Genomic DNA, 21,434 nt, shown 5'->3' on the forward strand with positions numbered 1-21,434 from the left:
TGGAAAACAAAGCTATGTCGAGCTCTAGCTATAAGCTAATGCTAGCAGGGCCCAGTGTTTTAGTCGGATCTTACAAAGTTCACTGTGACATTTGGTACGTCAGAGGTCTTCAACAAGGAATCCGTAGAGGTACTACAGGGGGTTTGTGAATTTTTTGGTTGATTAGATTTATAACATTTTTTATATATTCCCTCGTAATTATTCCACAAATTCAATCGTCTATAAATACACATTACCATTAATGCAACACACTCAAGTGTAATTTGGAACTGGCAGCGGCATGGCCACCCAACTCACTGTACCTTGCAGGTTTAAAATAAAAAACATGAATAAATAATGACATTATTTGTCACGGCCTGGGCGCATTGGAATGCGCCCTCATCCTTGCGCACTGCAAGCACCTCGGGACACGCCCACGGCCACGGCGCACATCCAGGGACGCGATGCGCGCGTCTCCGCCCTGCGCGCGTCTCCGCCCTGCAGCTTCCGCCAGCTGCAATCAATTACCGGCAATCGGCACACCTGCCTGTAATGAAGAAGCTGCCTACATAAGCCTGGACAATTTGGCATGCCGGGGCCGGAATATAATCTCCTGTTGGTGTTCAGTAAGCTACGATCTGATGCTTGACGCAACTCTCGTTTTATGCTCTATCTGTCCTCTCTGTGCTTTCCCTGCGTTGATTGTCGTGTCCTCCCTCATCCCCACAGTTCCCTGTGTGCATCCCCGAGTCAAGCTGTGCGTCTTGTGCTCCCGGATCTTCCCTGCTTCCCCCGCGCTTCCTGGTTCTCGACTCCTCGCTCGCCCCCGGACTACGACGACTCGCTCCTGCCTCTCGACCACGCTTCCGCCCTTGGACATCCCTGCCTGCCTTGCCCCTTGTTTGACAGCACCGCTCCTCCCAACACGCACCTCCAACATTTACGGTAAAACGTTCCAGATAAATACTACACATAGTCTTACACCATACACACTCTTGGATTTTGTCACACTCAATTTCCTTTTGGTTAATATTATTATTGTCTTATTATATATATGTACTATATATATAATAAATCTTTGTATATACTGCCCCCTGGTGTCTGAGCCGTCACCTCCCCTTAGTCCAAACATAACAGTATATTCCGGCCAATTGATTAGGGACCTGACGGCACAGTTCCTTAGCCCCGCCCCCAGTGACTTTAGCCCCTCTCCAGTGACATTTTTTTTTTCTTTCTCTCCATTTTTTTTTTTTCTTGCTGCCCCTCTCAGGATGTCTTTTTCTTTTACCTCCACTCAGGACAATTTTTCTAGCCCTCCTCAACACTCCTTCAAGGGACTGTTTAACTCCAATATGGGGATGGAGAAATTTACCCGCCGCCTGGCCACCCACCTCCCACCCTTAGTGACTGTTCCTCAGTCAGCTGGAAGCGTCTGGCATCCGCGTTCAGAGGGGGGGGGGGGTTAGTACTGGTGGCTGTGCTGATGTGGTGCTGCATCCAGCCAGGCTACCCCCTACCAGACCAATACCATCACTCTTTCATTTTAGCACTGGTGGCTGTGCTGATGTGGTAGCACAGCTGCACCCAGACATTCTACCCCCTGCCAGAGAAATACCACCTGTTTTCTGCTTTCCCCAGACGCAGCCACCAGTCCCCTGGCTAGCATCCGAGTTAGCACTCGTCCCTGAGCTAGCGTCCGAGCTAGCACCTGTCCCCGAGCTAGCGTCCGAGCTAGCGTCCGAGCTAGCACCTGACCCCGAGCTAGCGTCCAAGCTAGCACCTGACCCCGAGCTAGCGTCCGAGCTAGCACCTGACCCCGAGCTAGCGTCCGAGCTAGCACCTGACCCCGAGCTAGCGTCCGAGCTAGCACCTGTCCCCGAACTAGCCTCCGAGCTAGCACCAGCTTCCAGGCTGACTCCTGCATCTCCGCCAGCTTCCAGGCTGGCCTCGACCTCTGCCCCTCGGCCTGCAGCGTCGACCTCAGCACCTCGGCCTGATCCTCAGCCGTCCTCGTCTCCGGCGCCGACAACGCCTGCTGCATCCATGCCTGCATTGCAGATGACGTCTTCCTCGCCTGCCCCGCTGATGACGTCTGCCGCTTCCCCGTCACCGATGTCTGTCGCTTCCACGCTGCCGATGACGTCATCCTCTTTGCCTCCGATGTCACCTCCTCGTCTCCGGCGAGACGCATCATGGCCCCACTTGCGTCCGCCTTTCCGACGGCCAAGAGGGTGGCCGTTCCTTGGTCGTCCGCCTCAGCGGCGTTCTTCTCGCCGCCGCCACCAGACTCGTCCCCGGTGGATTCGGGGACACTTGGGCCGGCGACCCACCTCCAATTCGCCCCTCCGCCCTCCCTTGACTTTTGTTTCTGTGTTTCTGTTGGTTCCAGCTATAGGACATCTGGGAGCTGTCCATAAGGAGGGGGATATTGTCACGGCCTGGGCGCATTGGAATGCACACTCATCTTTGCGCACTGCAAGCACCTCGGGACACGCCCACGGCCACGGCGCACATCCAGGGACGTGCTGCGCGTGTCTCCGCCCTGCAGCTTCCGCCCTGCAGCTTCCGCCAGCTGCAATCAATTACCGGCAATCGGCACACCTGCCTGTAATGAAGAAGCTGCCTGGACAATTTGGCATGCCGGGGCCGGAATATAATCTCCTGTTGGTGTTCAGTAAGCTATGATCTGATGCTTAACGCAACTCTCGTTTTATGCTCTATCTGTCCTCTCTGTGCTTTCCCTGCGGTGATTGTCATGTCCTCCCTCATCCCCACAGTTCCCTGTGTGCATCCCCGAGTCAAGCTGTGCGTCTTGTGCTCCCGGATATTCCCTGCTTCCCTCGCGCTTCCTGGTTCTCGACTCCTCGCTCGCCCCCGGACTACGACGACTCGCTCCTGCCTCTCGACCACGCTTCCGCCCTTGGACATCCCTGCCTGCCTTGCCCCTTGTTTGACAGCACCGCTTCTCCCAACACGCACCTCCAACATTTACGGTAAAACGTTCCAGATAAATACTACATAGTCTTACACCATACACACTCTTGGATTTTGTCACACTCCATTTCCTTTTGGTTAATATTATTATATATATGCTATATATATAATAAATCTTTGTATATACTGCCCCCTGGTGTCTGAGCCGTCACCTCCCCTTAGTCCAAACATAACAATATTATATTCATGTTATTATTTAGCGGTGCCTTTTAGAAATAGTTTCATTTAAAACACAAATTATAAAGGATATATAAGTAGGGCAGGGGTGTCCAAACTCTTTTCACTTAAGGAAAAGTCAAAGCATGCGGTGGCCATTTTAAGTAAAAAAACAAATACCAAAAACAAACATTATGTATACTTAAAAACTAAACTTTGCGTCAGGTGTCTATTGTGGATAATACAACTTATTATTCTTTATTAGTATCAACATTAAATTTTTTACTATTTTTGTGCCCCTGTTCTGTGCCCTGGACCACACTTTGGACACCCCTGTAGTTAGGGATGGGTACCAAATCTGACTTTTTTGGAACCGACCGAATGCCGCCGGTACTACCCGGCACCGATTCACGTAAAATTCAGCCATGCCATCCATACCCATGGTTTGCACATGACGTTGCGGAGTCAGTTTAAACGTTTGCACTACAGCAGCACTTAGTCAAACTACCTAAAGGTAATGTTGCAATTTTCAATACCAACAAAGAAATGGACTCAAAAAATGCTCAAAGTGAGGCTCCGATTCTGTGTTCTAACTTGATGGTAATATACATTGGCTTTACTATTGACATTAGGGCTGTGAATCTTTCGGTGTCCCACGATTCGATTCAATATCGATTCTTGGGGTCACGATTCGATTCAAAATCGATTTATTTTTTTTCAATTCAACACGATTCTCGATTCAAAAACGATTTTTTTCCCGTTTTAAAAGGATTCTCTATTCATTCAATACATAGAATTTCAGCAGGATCTACCCCAGTCTGCTGACATGTAAGCGGAGTAGTAGATTTTTCAAATTGTAAAGGACAATGTTTTATCAACTGATTGCAATAATGTTAATTTGTTTTAACTATTAAATGAACCAAAAATATGACTTATTTTATCTTTGTGAAAATATTGGACACAGTGTGTTGTCAAGCTTATGAGATGCGATGCAAGTGTATGCCACTGTCACTATTCTTTTTTTAATTTATTTTTTATTTTTTATAAATGTCTAATGATAATGTCAATGAGGGATTTTTAATCACTGCTATGTTGAAATTGTAACTAATATTGAAACTGTTGTTCATAATATTCATTTTTGTTTCACTACTTTTGGTTTGTTCTGTGTTGTGTTTGTGTCTCCTCTCAATTGCTCTGTTTATTACAGTTCTGAGTGTTGCTGGGTCGGTTTTGGAATTGGATTGCATTGTTATGGTATTGCTGTGTATTGTTTTGTTGGATTGATTAATTTAAAATAAATTAATAAATTAATTAAAAAAAATAAAAAAAATAAAAAATGATTTTTTAAAAATGAGAATCGATTCTGAATCGCACAACGTGACAATCGCGATACAAATTCAAATCGATTTTTTCCCACACCCCTAATTGACATGGTACTGATTAGCATTAGCGATTTTACATGACAATTTCAACACCTTCAAATGTGTTAATGAAAACTATAACTAAGATGCATGTTACAATTAGATATAGCTGGGGCGTAATAAGTACAATACCTACACTATCAGCACTTTGTAGGCCGCAACAAAAGACTATAGGTTCAACAAAGACTGAACTGACTAGCCAACACACCATCAATTACACATTAACAATTTGGACTTGCAACTGTAATTGCAATTTAATGTTAAAATGAGAATATATAACAACTGGACAGCAGTTATCATCAGCTCATTTTTAAATGTTGCAATAACTTATTTGATTTTATTATGAGGCAGCACGGTGGCAGAGGGGTTAGTGCGTCTGCCTCACAATACCAAGGTCCTGAGTAGTCCTGGGTTCAATCCCGGCCTCGGGATCTTTCTGTTTGGAGTTTGCATGTTCTCCGGCTTCCTCCCACCTCCAAAAACATGCACCTGGGGATAGGTTGATTGGCAAAACTAAATTGGCCCTAGTGTGTGAATGTGAGTGTGAATGTTGTCTGTCTATCTGTGTTGGCCCTGTGATGAGGTGGCGACTTGTCCAGCGTGTACACCGCCTTCCGCCCCGATTGTAGCTGAGATAGGCTCCAGCACCCCCGCGACCCCGAAGGGAATAAGCGATAGAAAATGAATGGATAGATGGATGGATTTTATTATCAAAAACAGTTATGTATGAACACACACAAAAGTAGCTGTGGAAGTTGCGTCCTCGCAGTCCCACTTTCAGACACAGCACAGGAGTCAAGCGTGCAGGTTTTAACAAGGTTTTAATAATCGTATGTTTTTAACAAAAGTTTTCTCTCCATCAGGATGCGACTTTTCAGCCACGTCCGTATGCTTTCCCCCTCCTGCTCCCGGCCGCTTACTGTTAAAGACAACAGATGATTAGATTAACACGTACCACCTGTGAAATCTAATCACCTGCCAGCTGTGTCTCGTCGTCAGCACTGCCACGCCCCCGTCTGATGGTGCCCTATCCTCAGCACCATGGACAGAGTGGCAGGCAGTGCTGGCCACCTCTCCCTCCACAGAAGCGAAAATTGGTATGTTGAGAACCGGTATCGAATCCCAGGTACCGAGATTGGTACTGTATCGGTTCAAACGTTAACAGTATCGATCTCTTACCTGTACTTTGGAAATTTTCTGTTGCACCCTTAAAATCATTTTAAAGAACATTCAAAAACCGCCAACAATACTCCAAATACACCTTGTCACCGGAATACTTACCAAATATTAGTGATATTGTTATTGTAAGCGCTAACACTGAGGAGCTACTTTTAGCAGCGCTGTGATCACAGAGCGCTAACTAGCTTATGCACCTACAGTATTGACATACTGAGCGGCTGCTGCATCGCCTCTGAGTTGGTAAAAGTAAATTTTAGATTATAAGTCATGCCTTTCACTTGTATAGTAGAAGCTTGTTGCCATAAACAGAGAAGTTGGTCAACTTTGACATTCAATTTTGACCCGGAGATGGCGAAAAAAACACAAAAAGACGCTCGTTTGTGTGACATGTTTTGTTTTTTTACTTGCGTGCAGTGTGAGGACTATGATTAATTGTTCATCTAAACGGGAAGATATAAACATCCCATCAATAGGCGTCCCAGTGAGAGCAGACAATATACAGTAAGTGATTGGTTTTTTATGTTGTTTGTATTTCTTGTTTAGCACTAAGCAATACTGCTGCATTCTGCTTAGTGTTTCAGTAAAGCTGGATCTGTTTAGCACACAGCTTCTAAAACTTGTAGCTCATCTTCCATATATATTTAGGCTAAAAAATATAAGGTTCTGGATCATCATTTGTCCCAAAAGAGTCGTCGTTGTCTCACAAAGTCTGCCATAAGTAGTAATAGATAGCGAATGTTGGGATGCGTCTGTGAGATTAATACGCTGCCGTATGCTGAAAGTGACTAAAATACATAAATATTAAATGTTATTATAAATGTGCCTGTTACTACATTACGTATATACTTACAGCTTGTATATAAAACGTTGTTTGTTTTTGGATGTTTTTTTAGGTGGAATAGAGCAACTCCCATTGGCTCCCTTGTTAGCTGACCTCTGCTAGCAATTATTTATGAGTTAGAATGCATAACATATGTGTTCTTATCTCACATAGGGATTGTGAATAATAGGCAAAATAAAAATAAAAAAAGTCCAGTTTCCCTTAATTAGCTCTTATCTCAAAACACACTTACCTTGGGGCACTCTTATGTTGAGGTACCACTGTAGTATGGAACTTCTGCAGCTATAATTTGAAAAAATGAACAGCAATCATGTAATTGCATTATTCCTTTCAGCAGTGGTTCTTAAACTTGTTTCCACCAAGTACCACCTCAGAAAACACTTGGCTCTCCAAGTACCACTGTAATGACCAACATTAGAACGCAGTAGCGTAGTAGGCCTAAGTATTAATTGGAAATAAGGCAGAGGTTTTATTTAACATGTATATTTCATATTTTTGGCCACTGTAACATTACACACAGTTTGAACAATGACACTGTGTTTGAATATTTGATTAAGTGATTCTTTGGTATACCACTATATGGAGCCTGCAGGTGTAGAGTTGTGTATAAAGAGAGTATGGCCAGGCGCCATGTCTGCTACCAAGAACGTGTGTGGCTATGCCCGGATGCATGCAAGTGCTGTCATTTTGACATTAGTTTTTCTGACGAAATAAACCCCCTAAACATACTCCAGCTCATAAACCTACAATAAAAAAGCTTTTACGTTGTGAAAGTATAATTTTGCGCCCTGTGCTGCTACATTCCTGCAGTGTTTTGTGACCAGCAGGCACTCTAACACGCAGCCGATGGTGCAATAAATGTAAAAATACACACAGAACGACCAAAAAAGTATCTTATTACCCTCATTTTGACAAAATCTTCATTAGCTTTGGACCAACAATCATGGAGAAATTGTGACTTTTGTGTGAAGTATGTCAACTGTTTTGTCTGCCTCCAATGTATTTGTGATCACTGTATGAATCTCTCATTATGTATTATTCTAACTCAGGGGTCCCCAAACTTTTTGACCCGGGGGCCGCATTGGTTTAAAAAAATTTGGCCAGGGGGCCAAATGTACTGTATGCTTATGTACTGTATATATATATATATATATATATATATATATATATATATATATATATATATATATACACATACATATAATCTGTCTCATTGCAGATTAGACAAACTGCCTTTTCCTTACACTGAACAAAAAAAAAGTCATGTGTCCATTGATGTTTAAAAACTCTACACTCGGAGTCTATTTTACGTTTCCCCAACGATTTCGCCATTGTTTTCCCCTTGTGCACTAATCGAATGAAAGAGCACACACCGACACTGCGGTGCATGCGTGATGACGTCACGTTATCGATGGTAAAATGCATTTTTAGACAATATGATTTGCCTGAGTGGCTAGGAGACCCTGAGAGTAACAAGCGATAGGAAATGGATTGATGGATGGGCTAGAAAGGACTGATTATATAAAAAATAAATAAAATAAAATTAAAATGTTTTATTTTTTTTTACTCTGGACTACCCGCAGGCCAGATTTTGGACGCTGGCGGGCCGTATCTATAGTTTGGGGTCCCCAAACGCTGGCGGGCTGTATCTATAGTTTGGGGAGCCCAAAATCAACAACAACAAACTCGGGTAGTCCCGAGGAAAAAAACCAAAACATTTATTTATTTATTTATTTATTTATTATTATTATTTTTAATTATGATTTTTTCAAATCTGTCCTTTCTAAATGTTTTCAAAGTGTAAAACATGCATTTTTAGACAATATGATTTGCCTGAGCGGCTAGGAGACCCTGAGAGTAACAAGCGGTAGAAAATGGATAGATGGATTTACCATGAATTGATTAACATGGACCCCGACTTAAACAAGTTGAAAACGTATTCTGGGTGTATTAGTGCCCAAGGCATGGGTAACTTACACATCTGTGAAGGCGCCATTAATGCTGAAAGGTACATACAGGTTTTGGAGCAACATATGTTGCCATCGAAGCAACGTTACCATGGACGCCCCTGCTTATTTCAGCAAGACAATGCCAAGCCATGTGTTACATCAACGTGGCTTCATAGTAAAAGAGTGCGGGTACTAGACTGGCCTGCCTGTAGTCCAGACCTGTCTCCCATTGAAAATGTGTGGCGCATTATGAAGCCTAAAATACCACAACGGAGACCCCCGGACTGTTGAACAACTTAAGCTGTACATCAAGCAAGAATGGGAAAGAATTCCACCTGAGAAGCTTAAAAAATGTGTCTCCTCAGTTCCCATACGTTTACTGAGTGTTGTTAAAAGTAAAGGCCATGTAACACAGTGGTGAACATGCCCTTACCCAACTACTTCGGCACTTGTTGCAGCCATGAAATTCTAAGTTAATTATTATTTGCAAAAAAAAAATAAAGTTTATGAGTTTGAACATCAAATATCTTGTCTTTGTAGTGCATTCAATTGAATATGGGTTGAAAAGGATTTGCAAATCATTGTATTCCGTTTATATTTACATCTAACACAATTTCCCAACTCATATGGAAACGGGGTTTGTAAATATAATTCACTTCACTTCAACATTCAAACTATTCTTACATGCATACTACATTCTATCAGCATTGGAGCATTCACATGCAATTCCTTCAGCAATTGCCTCTTCTAGTTGTGTGTGTTTTTAATGGGTCTGTTTTAGTGCGTCAATGTGGACGTCACACTGCGTGTGCGTGCATGTGTGTAAGTTGAGCATGCACTGTTATTGTTTGGGTGTGTGTGTGTGTGTGTGTAGTAGTACAACAGAGAAGTTTGCATCCTTAGTTTAGATGGCACTGATGCTTTTGGATGCGGTGTGCAGGTGTACCTAATATTTAGGTAATCGATGAAGGTATAGTCATCATCATCGTCATCATCATCATCACCACCTCGCATGTGAGGGAGAGCTCTCTTGGTGGGAGGGGAGAGTGAAGCAGTGAGAGAGGAGGGGGTGGGGGGGGCCAACCAGCCATCCTGCCTGCCTATTGATCTCCAAACATCTGGAACACGTCATATTTGTTTTTACAAGGCAAAAAAAAAAAAAAAAAAAACGGGTGAGGGGGGTGGGAGCTCGGCGATCGCTCTGCATGCATGGAGGAGTGAGACAGCATCACCATCAGCACCAAGAAGCAGGACACCGCCGGAGCACTTGACACCTTCCTTCCACGGCGTGTGTCGTGTGTGCGAGGCTGGCTCTGCAGGCCGATCCATGGCATCTTGATCCAGTGCAGAGGCTGGCGCAAAGGATCGAATAAAAGCAGCAATCGAGGAGGAGGAGCGGATTTTAATCCAATTTGGTACTTACTCGGGGGTGGGTGGGTGTTTTTTTTTTTTTTGGGTTTGTTTTTTATTTTTTTTGGTGGGAGGGCAAGAGGTTTGGCGCGGCGATGGACTGGCATGGCATGGCTCGCCTCGGATTCTTCCTGTGGGCTCTGCTGCATGGAATGTGGGGACTGAGCGCCGCCTGCCCGGAGTCCTGCACCTGCACCGTCTCCACGATTGTTTGCGTCAATCCCGAACCGGGCATCGAGGATTTCCCGCTGCTGACGCTGGACGAGATGGAGAACATCAACGAGATGTGAGTGCATGTGCGTGTGTGCGTGCGTGTGAAGTTATTAGGACGCCACCTTTTTTTTTTTTTTTTGGGGGGGGGGGGGGATGACGACGACGATGATTGCATGTCGGAAAGGATCAACCACGTGACGCGTCATCGCCTCTTTCTGCTTAATATCCCACGCAATGTGGATCATTTCGTCACGGCGGACACGTGAAATCGCGCGAGGTGTTTGGTGGAGACGCGCGTGCCACTATAGCGGCGATGTTATGCTGCTGCGCGCGTGCGTGTGCGTGGAGCGCGCGGGCGTGCGTAATGGTCGTGCGGTGTGCGCCCATTTACTAAGCAGCTATTTAAAAAATAAAAAAAATAAACGTGTCGTCATCACATTGTTGACAGGTGACACATGATATTGCGTGGCTGAGGCTATGTGGCGCCGTGCGTGTGCGTCAGTGTGTGCAGAGGCGTGCGCAGACAGCGTGACATATACGTGTCGCATGGCGTGTAAAAACGTTGCGTGAGAGATTCATGCACTATTTCCAAACTGGATTTATTTTTTTTTAACCCATACCATTAACGGTCAGGCAATATTCTCATTTCTTAGAGTGGGAAACAATTTCCCCGATAGGAACTAGTTTAAATATTGCAGTAATAATAAACTGTACAACCAGTGCAAAAAGTAATACTCATGACTGGGGTGCAAGTTTAAACAGAAGTACTTCCATTTATGAACTTAATCGGTTGTTAAACTGAAAAGTTTGTATACACTGTAAAAAAAAATCCTATTTTTATGGTTAAAGGCCTACTGAAATGAAATTTTTTTATTTAAACGGGGATAGCAGATCCATTCTATGTGTCATACTTGATCATTTCGCGATATTGCCATATTTTTGCTGAAAGGATTTAGTAGAGAACAACGACGATAAAGTTCGCAACTTTTGGTCGCTGATAAAAAAAAGCCTTGCCTGTACCGGAAGTAGCGTGACATCACAGGTTGAAGGGCTCCTCACATTTCCCCATTGTTTACACCAGCAGCGAGAGAGATTCGGACCGAGAAAGCGACGATTACCCCATTAATTTGAGCGAGGATGAAAGATTTGTGGTAGAGGAACATGAGAGTGAAGGACTAGAGTGCAGTGCAGGACGTATCTTTTTACCCTCTGACCGTAACTTAGGTACAAGGGCTCATTGGATTCCACACTTTCTCCTTTTTCTATTGTGGATCATGGATTTGTATTTTAAACCACCTCGGATACTATATCCTCTTGAAAATGAGTCGAGAACGCGAAATGGACATTCACAGTGACTTTTATCTCCATGACAATACATCGGTGAAGCACTTTAGCTACGGAGCTAACGTGATAGCATTGTGCTTAAATGCGGATAGAAACAAAAGAAATAAGCCCCTGACTGGAAGAATAGACAGCAGATCAACAATACTACTATCAGGAGACACCGAACCAAACTCTGGACCTGTAACTACACTGTTAATGCTGTGCCGCCTGTCGAAGCCTAGCAATGCTGTTGCTAACGACGCCATTGAAGCTAACTTAGCTACAGGACCTCGTCAGAGCTATGATAAAAACATTAGCGCTCCACCTACGCCAGCCCTCATCTGCTCATCAACACCCGTGCTCAGCTGCGTTCCAGCGATCGACGGCACAACGAAGGACTTCTCCCGATCAGCGATGCGGTCGGCGGCTAGCGTCGGATAGCGTCGGATAGCGCGTCTGCTATCCTCAAAGTCCTCCTGGTTGTGTTGCTGCAGCCATCCGCTAATACACCGATCCCACCCACAGCTTTCTTCTTTGCAGTCTCCATTGTTCATTAAACAAATTGCAAAAGATTCACCAACACAGATATCCAGAATACTGTGGAATTTTGCGATGAAAACAGAGCTGTTTGTATTGGATACAATGTGTTCGAATACTTCCGTTTCAACCATTGACGTCACACGCAAACGTCATCATACATAGACGTTTTCAACCGGAAGTTTTGCGGGAAATTTAAAATTGCACTTTATAAGTTAACCCGGCCGTATTGGCATGTGTTGCAATGTTAAGATTTCATCATTGATATATAAACTATCAGACTGCGTGGTCGGTAGTAGTGGGTTTCAGTAGGCCTTTAATTTACTCTAAATTTCTACTGTAATTTTTCTATTTTTTTTAAATAGTTTATAAAACTGTAGAATTGAAGACATTATCTGTAAATAAACAATCCGCCTGTTATTTTAAGTAATATGCCAGTAATGACAAACTATGTATATTTCCATTTTTTTTTACAGAAAAATACCAAATTAATTATACATAGCATTTTCTGTTTTCTTAAATTACTTTCAAATTCATGTAAAAAAATTACAGTAATTATCTTTCATTAAATATGTAGCTTGTTATATAAAAGTCTATGTCCATACTAACAATCTAACACAGGGGTGTCAAACTCAAATACAGAGTGGGCCAACATTTAAAACTGAACAAAGCCGCGGGCCAAAGTTGAACAAATTAACCTTTAAAGGCCTACTGAAATACCATACCATACCAATGAAATTTTCTTATTTAAACGGGGATAGCAGATCCATTCTATGTGTCATACTTGATCATTTCGCGATATTGCCATATTTTTGCTGAAAGGATTTAGTAGAGAACATCGACGATAAAGTTCGCAACTTTTGGTCGCTGATAAAAAAGCCTTGCCTGTACCGGAAGTAGCGTGACGTCACAGGCTGTGGAGCTCCTCACATCTGCACATTGTTTACAATCATGGCCACAAGCAGCGAGAGCGATTCGGACCGAGAAAGCGACGATTACCCCATTAATTTGAGCGAGGATGAAAGATTTGTGGATGAGGAAAGTGAGAGTGAAGGATTAGAGGGCAGTGGAAGCGATTCAGATAGGGAAGATGCTGTGAGAGGCGAGTGCGACCTGATATTCAGCTGGGAATGACTAAAACAGTAAATAAACACAAGACATATATATACTCTTATTAGCCACAACACAACCAGGCTTATATTTAATATGCCACAAATTAATCCCGCATAACAAACACCTCCCCCCTCCCGTCCATATAACCCACCAATACAAATCAAACACCCGCACAACACACTCAATCCCACAGCCCAAAGTACCATTCACCTCCGTAAAGTTCATACAGCACATATGTTTCCCCAAAGTTACGTACGTGACATGCACATAGCGGCACGCACGTATGGGCAAGCGATCAAATGTTTGGAAGCCAAAGCTGTACTCACGGTAGCGCGTCTGCTATCCAACTCAAAAGTCCTCCTGGTTGTGTTGCTGCAGCCGGCCGCTAATACACCGATCCCACCTACAGCTTTCTTCTTTGCTGTCTTCATTGTTCATTAAACAAATTGCAAAAGATTCACCAACACAGATGTCCAGAATACTGTGGAATTTTGCGATGAAAACAGACGACTTAATAGCTGGCCACAATGCTGTCCCAATATGTCCGCACAATCCGTGACGTCACGCGCAAACGTCATCATACCGAGACGTTTTCAGCAGAATATTTTGCGGGAAATTTAAAATTGCACTTTACTAATCTAACCCGGCCGTATTGGCATGTGTTGCAATGTTAAGATTTCATCATTGATATATAAACTATCAGACTGCGTGGTCTGTAGTAGTGAGTTTCAGTAGGTCTGTAACGTACTCTACGAGCTATCGTCACGTCCGCTTTTCATCCATTCCAACATCGTTCAGACCCAGTCACAAGAAATGTGCGGCTTCTGTACGCACACACGAGCGAATGCAACGCATACTTCATCAACAGCGATACAGGTTACACTGAGGGTGCCAGTATAAAAAACTTTAACACTGTTAGAAATATACGCCACACTGTGAATCCACACCAAACAAGAATGACAAACACATTTCGGGAGAACATCCGCACCGTAACACAACATAAATACAACAGAACAAATACCCAGAATCCTTTGCAGCACTAACTCTTCCGGGATGCTACAAAATACACCCCCGCTACCACCAAAACTCCCCCACACACACACACACCTTGTAGCGTCCCGGAAGAGTTAGTGCTGCAAAGGGTTCTGGTTTGGTGTGGATTCACAGTGTGGCGTATATTTCTAAAAGTGTTAAAGTTTTTTATTCGGCTACCCTCAGTGTAACCTGTATCGCTGTTGATGAAGTATGCATTGCATGCTAATGTGTGTGCGTGTAGAAGCCGCACATGTTATGTGACTGGGCCAGCACTTGGCTGGCGTTTGGAAGACTCCCGGGAGGATCGGCGGGCCAGCTTTAGTGTTAATTTGATATCGCCTCAAGGGCCAAGTTAAATTACACGGCGGGCCAAATTTGGCCCACGGGCCAGAGTTTGACACCTATGCTATAGAATGAAGGTATTTTTCTGCAGAACTGTTTGCATCGTCACTTTATTAAAGGTGGTTGATCTTAATAATTTAGTAAAAATCTGTAAAATTACGATATTTTTCCGCAAAACATTTCATGAAAATTTCTGTAAATATAATGTTTTCGATCATTATTTGGTTTACAATGTTTTACTTTAATTTTATGGTTTTCGTTTGGCAGCCGTAGCTGCCAGTAGATGACCGTTTTTCTACAGAATTTTTTTTTACAGTGTAGGGCTCGAAAGGGCACGTGATTTCGCAATGCATTGTGGGTTCCTGCTAACCTGACTCTCGCCAGATCCTTGCAGTTTGCTGAGCTCCACACAAGGATCTGGGCTCCAGGGCATTGCAAACTTCTTCAAGATAGCAAAAAATAATGAACCAATCAGGATCGCGAGGCGGGATTTCATAGACGTGACGTAGCGCCGAAGCCACTGTTTGATTCAAACAACAATGGCGGCACGCCGCGAGGAGTCGTGTGCGGACATTGATTCTGTTATTGCAACTGTTTTGCGACATCGATCGTCTACTGACATTGCTGCGTTGTTTCAGTAAAAGTTCTCTAACTTTTCGCTCTGTCGTTATTAGAGATGTCCGATAATGGCTTTTTTTGCCGATATCCGATATTCCGATGTTGTCCAACTCTTAATTACCGATTCCGATATCAACCGATACCCATATATTCAGTCGTGGAATTAACACATTATTATGCCTAATTTTGTTGTGATGCCCTGCTGGATGCATTAAACAATGTAACAAGGTTTTCCAAAATAAATCAACTCAAGTTATGGAAAAAAATGGCAACATGGCACTGCCATATTTATAATTGAAGTCACAAAGTGCATTATTTTTTTTAACATGCCTCAAAACAGCAGCTTGGAATTTGGGACATGCTCTCCCTGAGAGAGCATGAGGAGGTTGAGGTGGGCGGGGTTGAGGTGTGGGGGGAGGGGGGGGGTTTAGAGGGTAGCAGGGGGTGTATATTGTAGCGTCCCAGAAGAGTTAGGGCTGCAAGGGGTTCTGGGTATTTGTTCTGTTGTGTTTATGTTGTGTTACGGTGCGGATGTTCTCCCGAAATGTGTTTGTCATTCTTGGTTGGTGTGGGTTCACAGTGTGGCGCATATTTGTAACAGTGTTAAAGTTGTTTATACGGTCACCCTCAGTGTGACTTGTATGGCTGTTGACCAAGTATGCCTTGCATTCACTTGTGTGTGTGAAAAGCCGTAGATATTATGTGACTGGGCCGGCACGCAAAGGCAGTGCCTTTAAGGTTTATTGGAGCTCTGTACTTCTCCCTGCGTCCGTGTACACAGCGGAGTTATAAAAAGTCATACATTTTACTCTTTGAAACCGATACCGATAATTTCCGATATTAAATTTTAAAGCATTTATCGGCCGATAATATCCGATATTATCGGACATCCCTAATCGTTATCCAATATGTCGGCTGTTCTGTTTTGGATTTCCCAGCGTCGCTTTCATCAGCGTCACGGGTTGATATTGAAGTGAGTGGTTGAAGTAGCACGTCATTCAAGATAACGGACAAGTGGTTTATCCAATCACATACAATGATTTTTTTTTTACAAGGCCCCGCCTTCTGAAATACATCTATTGAGAAGTCCCAGATCCTTGTGTGGAGCTCAGCGAACTACAAGGATCTGGCGAGAGTCAGGTTAAATTCCTGGTAGTGTTGTCCCGGTACCAAAATTATTTCGATACTTTTCTGTACTTTTCATAATAAAGGGCACCACAAAAAATGGCATTATTGGCTTTATTTTAACAAAATAAATCTTAGGGTACATTAAACATATGTTTCTAATTGCAAGTTTGTCCTTAAATAAAATAGTGAACATACTAGACAACTTGTCTTTTATTAGTAAGTAAGCAAACAAAGGCTCCTAATTTAGTCTGCTGACATATGCAGTAACATATTGTGTCATTTTCCATTCTATTATTTTGTCAAAATTATTAAGGACAAGTTGTAGAAAATGAATTATTAATCTACTTGTCCATTTACTGTTAATATCTGCTTACTTTCTCTTTTAACATGTTCTATCTACACTTCTGTTAAAATGTAATAATCACTTATTCTTCTGTTGTTTGGATGCTTTACATTAGTTTTGGATGATACCACAAATTTGGGTATCAATTCGATACCAAGTCGTTACAGGATCATACATTGGTCATATATTGGTCATTGTGGCTTGTGCAGCCCTTTGAGACACTCGTGATTTAGGGCTATATAAATGAACTTTGATTGATTGATTGATTCAAAGTCCTCATGGGTCCAGGGACATATTTCTTGAGTCTATAAACATAGTATGAATCAAAAAAACAAAACAAAAGAAGATGTTCTGATGCCAAAAAATATCGACGTAATCAGAGTACTTGGTATCATTACAGTGGATTTCAGGTGTAGATCCACCAATGGCGTTTGTTTACATTTTGACGTCGGTGAGCTACGGTGTGTAGTGAAGCATGTTTAGCTATTCCTCGTCCTTCAGGGATGATACTTGTAAGAAACATACTTTATTTGTCGCCATGGAGGTGAGGATTAGTGATTTAGAAGTAGCTAAAACACTGCAGACCGGGGATGGACGTTAGCCGCTAGCTAGCTAGCCATGTCTTAAAGCACCTCTTCCTGAGGGCGTTTCAGTGTTATAACTTCACCTTTATCGTTAGTTTTTAAGCCACAACGCCACAACAATGTGTCTGTTTGTAAGTACTCCGGGATTGTGCGCTGCCGAACATGCTCGTCTGCTCGTAAACCAGCAATGTCATGACGACGACGGGGGAGCGGGACCGGTACTTTTCAGAGGCGGTATAGTACCGAATATGATTAATTAGTATCGCGGTACTATACTAATACCGGTATACCGTACAACCCTAGTTCCTGGTAGCTATTTTTGCTGGACGTATAGGTTTTGTTCACATGGCTGTGCTGTACCGCGCGGTAATGTAAGAGAGAGCAACAAACTCGATTAAAATGGAACGTACAAAATGAAAAAAAATCAAAGGGCCTTACCGAGACAAACTGTCACCCATTCCAAAGGCTCGCGACCTCGAAAAAGTTACATTGGTGGAATAAAGAAGTTCTTTTTTTTTTTTTACAATGCAATACTGGTATCCATATTGAAGGGTGGCGTTCGTGAAACGCTAATTGTCGCCGATAATTTATCCAGTAATGTTCATAATGCCGACAACGTGTTTCAGTTTTCAGTTTCGGTTTCAGTTTATTTCGAACATGCATACGATACAATGTAATTCATCACATATTTCCAGTTGTTTCATTACAGCACGTCCGAAAAGGAGTAGGAAAAAGCTGAGCTCATTTAATCCTACCCCTTTTACGGACTGTAAGGCGCACTTAAAATATTTTTTTTCCCTCAAAACTCGACAGTGCGCCTTATAACCTGGTGTGCCTAATGTACGGAATAATTATCTTTTTTACTTACCGACCTCGAAGCAATTTTATTTGGTACACTGTGTAATGATAAGTGTGACCAGTAGATGGCAGTCAAACATAAGAGATACGTGTGGACTGCAATATGATGGCAATATGACTCAAGTAAACAACACCAGCATTTTATATGTTCCATTGAAAATAAAGAACATTACACACGGCGCTCAAAAATCTATCAAAATGTTTTAGTACGACTTTGGTAAGCTATGAAGCCGCACCACTTGAAGGATTGTCGGTGCATTAAACATACAAGTATTATTATGGTGTGTGTGTATAAGGTAAGACATATTATCTGGCGTGGTCGGGGTCGGGGAGGGGGTGTGGTTGGGGGCGGGCGGCGTGGTTAAGAGGGGAGGAGTATATTTACAGCTAGAATTCACCAACTCGAGTATTTCATATATATTTCATATATATATATTTATGAAATACTTGACTTTCAGTGAATTCTAGCTATATATATATATATATATATATATATATATATATATATATATATATATATATATATATATATATATATATATATATATATATATATATATATATATATATATAATTATTTATTTCATTATACATATAAATAAAAGAAATACTTGAATTTCAGTGTTCCGGAGACTATCCAGTAGATGGCAGTATTGTCCTGTTAAAGAGTGTCACAACATTGCTGTTTACGGCAGACAAACTGCTTTACGGTAGACGAAAACGTGACTGCTGTTGTTGTGTGTTGTTACCGCGCTGGGAGGGCGTTAATGAAACTGCCTAACAATAAACCCACATAAGAAACCAAGAACTCGCCCTCGATCATTCTACAGTTATAACGTGATTGGGCAGGCACGCTGTTTATATCGTGGGAAAGCGGACGTGAAAACAGACTGTCGCCGCTGTCCCCACTCAGGTCCGCATTGAGCTGGAGGGGGCATGGCCTCCAGCTCCGGCTGAATTCCGGGAGTTTATCGGGAGAAAATTTCTTCCGGGAGGTTATCGGGAGAGGCGCTGAATTCCGGGAGTCTCCCGGTAAAACCGGGAGGGTTGGCAAGTATGTTAAAACAGTTAGCTCCATTTTTGGACCCTTTTTCCACTCCGTCCTTGCACGCTACACCGCTACAACAAAGATGACGGGGAGAAGATGCTGCCGAAGGTGAGCCACGGTTATGAGACCCCCTACAAAACAACGCATCCGGATGCGACTTTCAGAAAGCGGCTTGAAGATGATCAGTAAAACATAATCTATGCAACATTTTGACCAAATAACCACCATTACCTGTTATCTAGACCACAAGAAAGTGTTTTCAATTTAGAAAAACAAAATAATAGGACTCTTTTAATGCGCCTTATAATCCGGTGCGCCTTATATATGAAAAAAGACCATTCATCGGCAGTGCGCCTTATAATCCGCTGCTCCCTATGGTCCGGAAAATACGGTAATTAAGAACTTTCTATAAGTAAAAATGAATGTAAAATAAATTTGACAGCCCCGCTTTGCATTAACTTGATGTGCTTAGTCGAAGAACTTTGATAGTAGGTGTACTGATAGAAATTGACTGCAGCTTCCACATAAAACAAAAGTGAAGCTACATGAGAACATCATTCTCCCAATCCTGCCTTATAGTCACAGTCTGCTGAGATGACCTTAGATTTGTTCTCCGTAATTATCCAGGGTGTCAAACTTGGCTACGATAATTTCTGTGAGTGCTTGACTCTTGCCTTGATTACACAATGTCCACTAGGTTAGTGCTGAAAAACACAAACATCACAAACAAAGCGGTCGTAGCTTTCAAGGCTCTTATCGTTTTAAAAGTCATATAAAGTGTAAAATGGGCTGGGTTGAAAATTTCAGTAGTTCACAAAGTCCGAGTATGAGACATCGGGGAAGATGTCGTGGTCTCTGCTCCACTCAGACTTGTCGATCTGGTACAGATCTTTACATCCAATCATGTCCGTTTTCCCCTTGTAACAACAAAGGGACTTCTAATCCAATGACACGCAGTATTTCTGCATCGTATCACAGCTTGTGCAAGGTTATTTTATTCAGACTAGTTCCTTAGTATCATGATGGCGCTCGCCCTTCAAAATGGATTCCGGATATGCATTGTGGGGTACTTTTGGGAAAAATCCGAACCTCTCTGTGGAATTGATCCATACGAGCACGTCCAACGGACAAGAGATTTGAGTAAGCTACCGCCATTGTCGAAGCCAAACTTGTATTTTGTTAAAGGAGTCAGTTTTTATTAGAATTTCAGAATGCAAAGTCTGTTAAAGCTCACTGTCCTCCGCTCAAATTGTGAGTAATCAACGGCTTTCATCTCTTATTTGTTCGAGATGGAGTGATGGTGCCCAGCCTCATTTCAAAGGCAGGTTTCCCCGAAAAAAACAACCCAATTATTACTTTTAAACATTTTGATCACTGTGCTACTACTCCGAAAATATTACTCACTCATTTTTGTCATTAGCCATGACTAAAAGTAAACAGACTAATTGTTTTTTTTTTTACTAATTGCTACGTGCGTAACTGAATAAAACATGCTTTGATTCAAACTTACCTGTTATGGTTTACAGAGGGGAGATGACGGCAAAGACACCAGGGTGCGGTCTAGCTCTATGTATTTTATTATATATATTACAATATATATAATAATCAAACAATCATAATAATAACTACGGAAATGGAGTGTGAACTAATATCCAGAAGGGCTGTATGGTGGAAGACTATGTGTATGAATAATTAGCTGTTGAGTCTTACCAAATGTTGAAACGAGGAGAAGGAACAAGGCAGGAAAAGCAGTCCATGGGGCAGGCAGAAGATCCAGGGCGAGAGAGAGGCATCAGAGTCCGTGTCCAGGCGAGGGTCAAGGATCTAGGAAGGCAGTCCAAAACCACGGAGGAAACAACAGGAGATAACAAAGGGGGAGACTCTGGAAGGCAGGTATACAAAGAGGTAAACTAAGTTCCCGCATGGATCCTTAGGTCCACTTGTCCTTTATCCAGCTCACCCTCATCAGTCCCAGGTGTGCAGATTGCAGATTGTCTGCAGGCTTGTTGCTGCGTGGGCGTGCTGCGCTCAGCGTGAGCGGGGGCGTGTCCGGGCAAGCAGCCAGAGGAGGAACTGTGACAGTCAGTTGCAGGAGGGAAGCGGGTTCGAGTCCGCGCCGTGACAGTACCAGTCTAAAAAATGCGGTGAACACACCAACATGTACCAAGTGATGGCGTTAAAAGTTATGTTTGATCGTCTCACGGCTGCTATTCAAGTTATTCGCCCTTTTCTTGTTAGCTTCATAACCCCTCTTCCTTCGGCTTTGCTTTCACGCTGGAATCGAGAAAAATCTCACGGAACCCTTTTTTTTTTTTTTTCCTGAGGCGATTATGTCCACGATTGTGGCAGTTAATGATGCCGCA

The 21,434-nt window shown here is 42.8% G+C and overlaps 2 protein-coding genes across 2 annotated transcripts in view; both read left to right on the forward strand.

The window, feature by feature from the left end:
* The first annotated feature begins 2,088 nt into the window (after window positions 1-2,088).
* LOC133638527 (uncharacterized) lies at window positions 2,089-3,019 on the forward strand. The gene is made up of 2 exons (XM_062031228.1): window positions 2,089-2,653; window positions 2,757-3,019. The coding sequence occupies exons 1-2, from the start codon at window positions 2,092-2,094 to the stop codon at window positions 2,999-3,001; spliced, it is 807 nt and encodes a 268-aa protein (XP_061887212.1). The 5' UTR covers window positions 2,089-2,091; the 3' UTR covers window positions 3,002-3,019.
* Window positions 3,020-9,594: 6,575 nt separating this feature from the next.
* The window catches only part of ntrk2b (neurotrophic tyrosine kinase, receptor, type 2b), a 69,144-nt gene continuing 57,304 nt past the window's right edge, over window positions 9,595-21,434 (forward strand). The window contains exon 1 of the mRNA XM_062031229.1: window positions 9,595-10,215. Within this exon, the coding sequence (XP_061887213.1) occupies window positions 10,025-10,215 (191 nt within the window). The 5' untranslated portion in view covers window positions 9,595-10,024. The remainder of the gene's footprint in view (window positions 10,216-21,434) is intronic.

This window comes from Entelurus aequoreus, linkage group LG21, assembly GCF_033978785.1.
Source record: "Entelurus aequoreus isolate RoL-2023_Sb linkage group LG21, RoL_Eaeq_v1.1, whole genome shotgun sequence".
Classification (NCBI taxonomy): Eukaryota; Metazoa; Chordata; class Actinopteri; order Syngnathiformes; family Syngnathidae; genus Entelurus; species Entelurus aequoreus.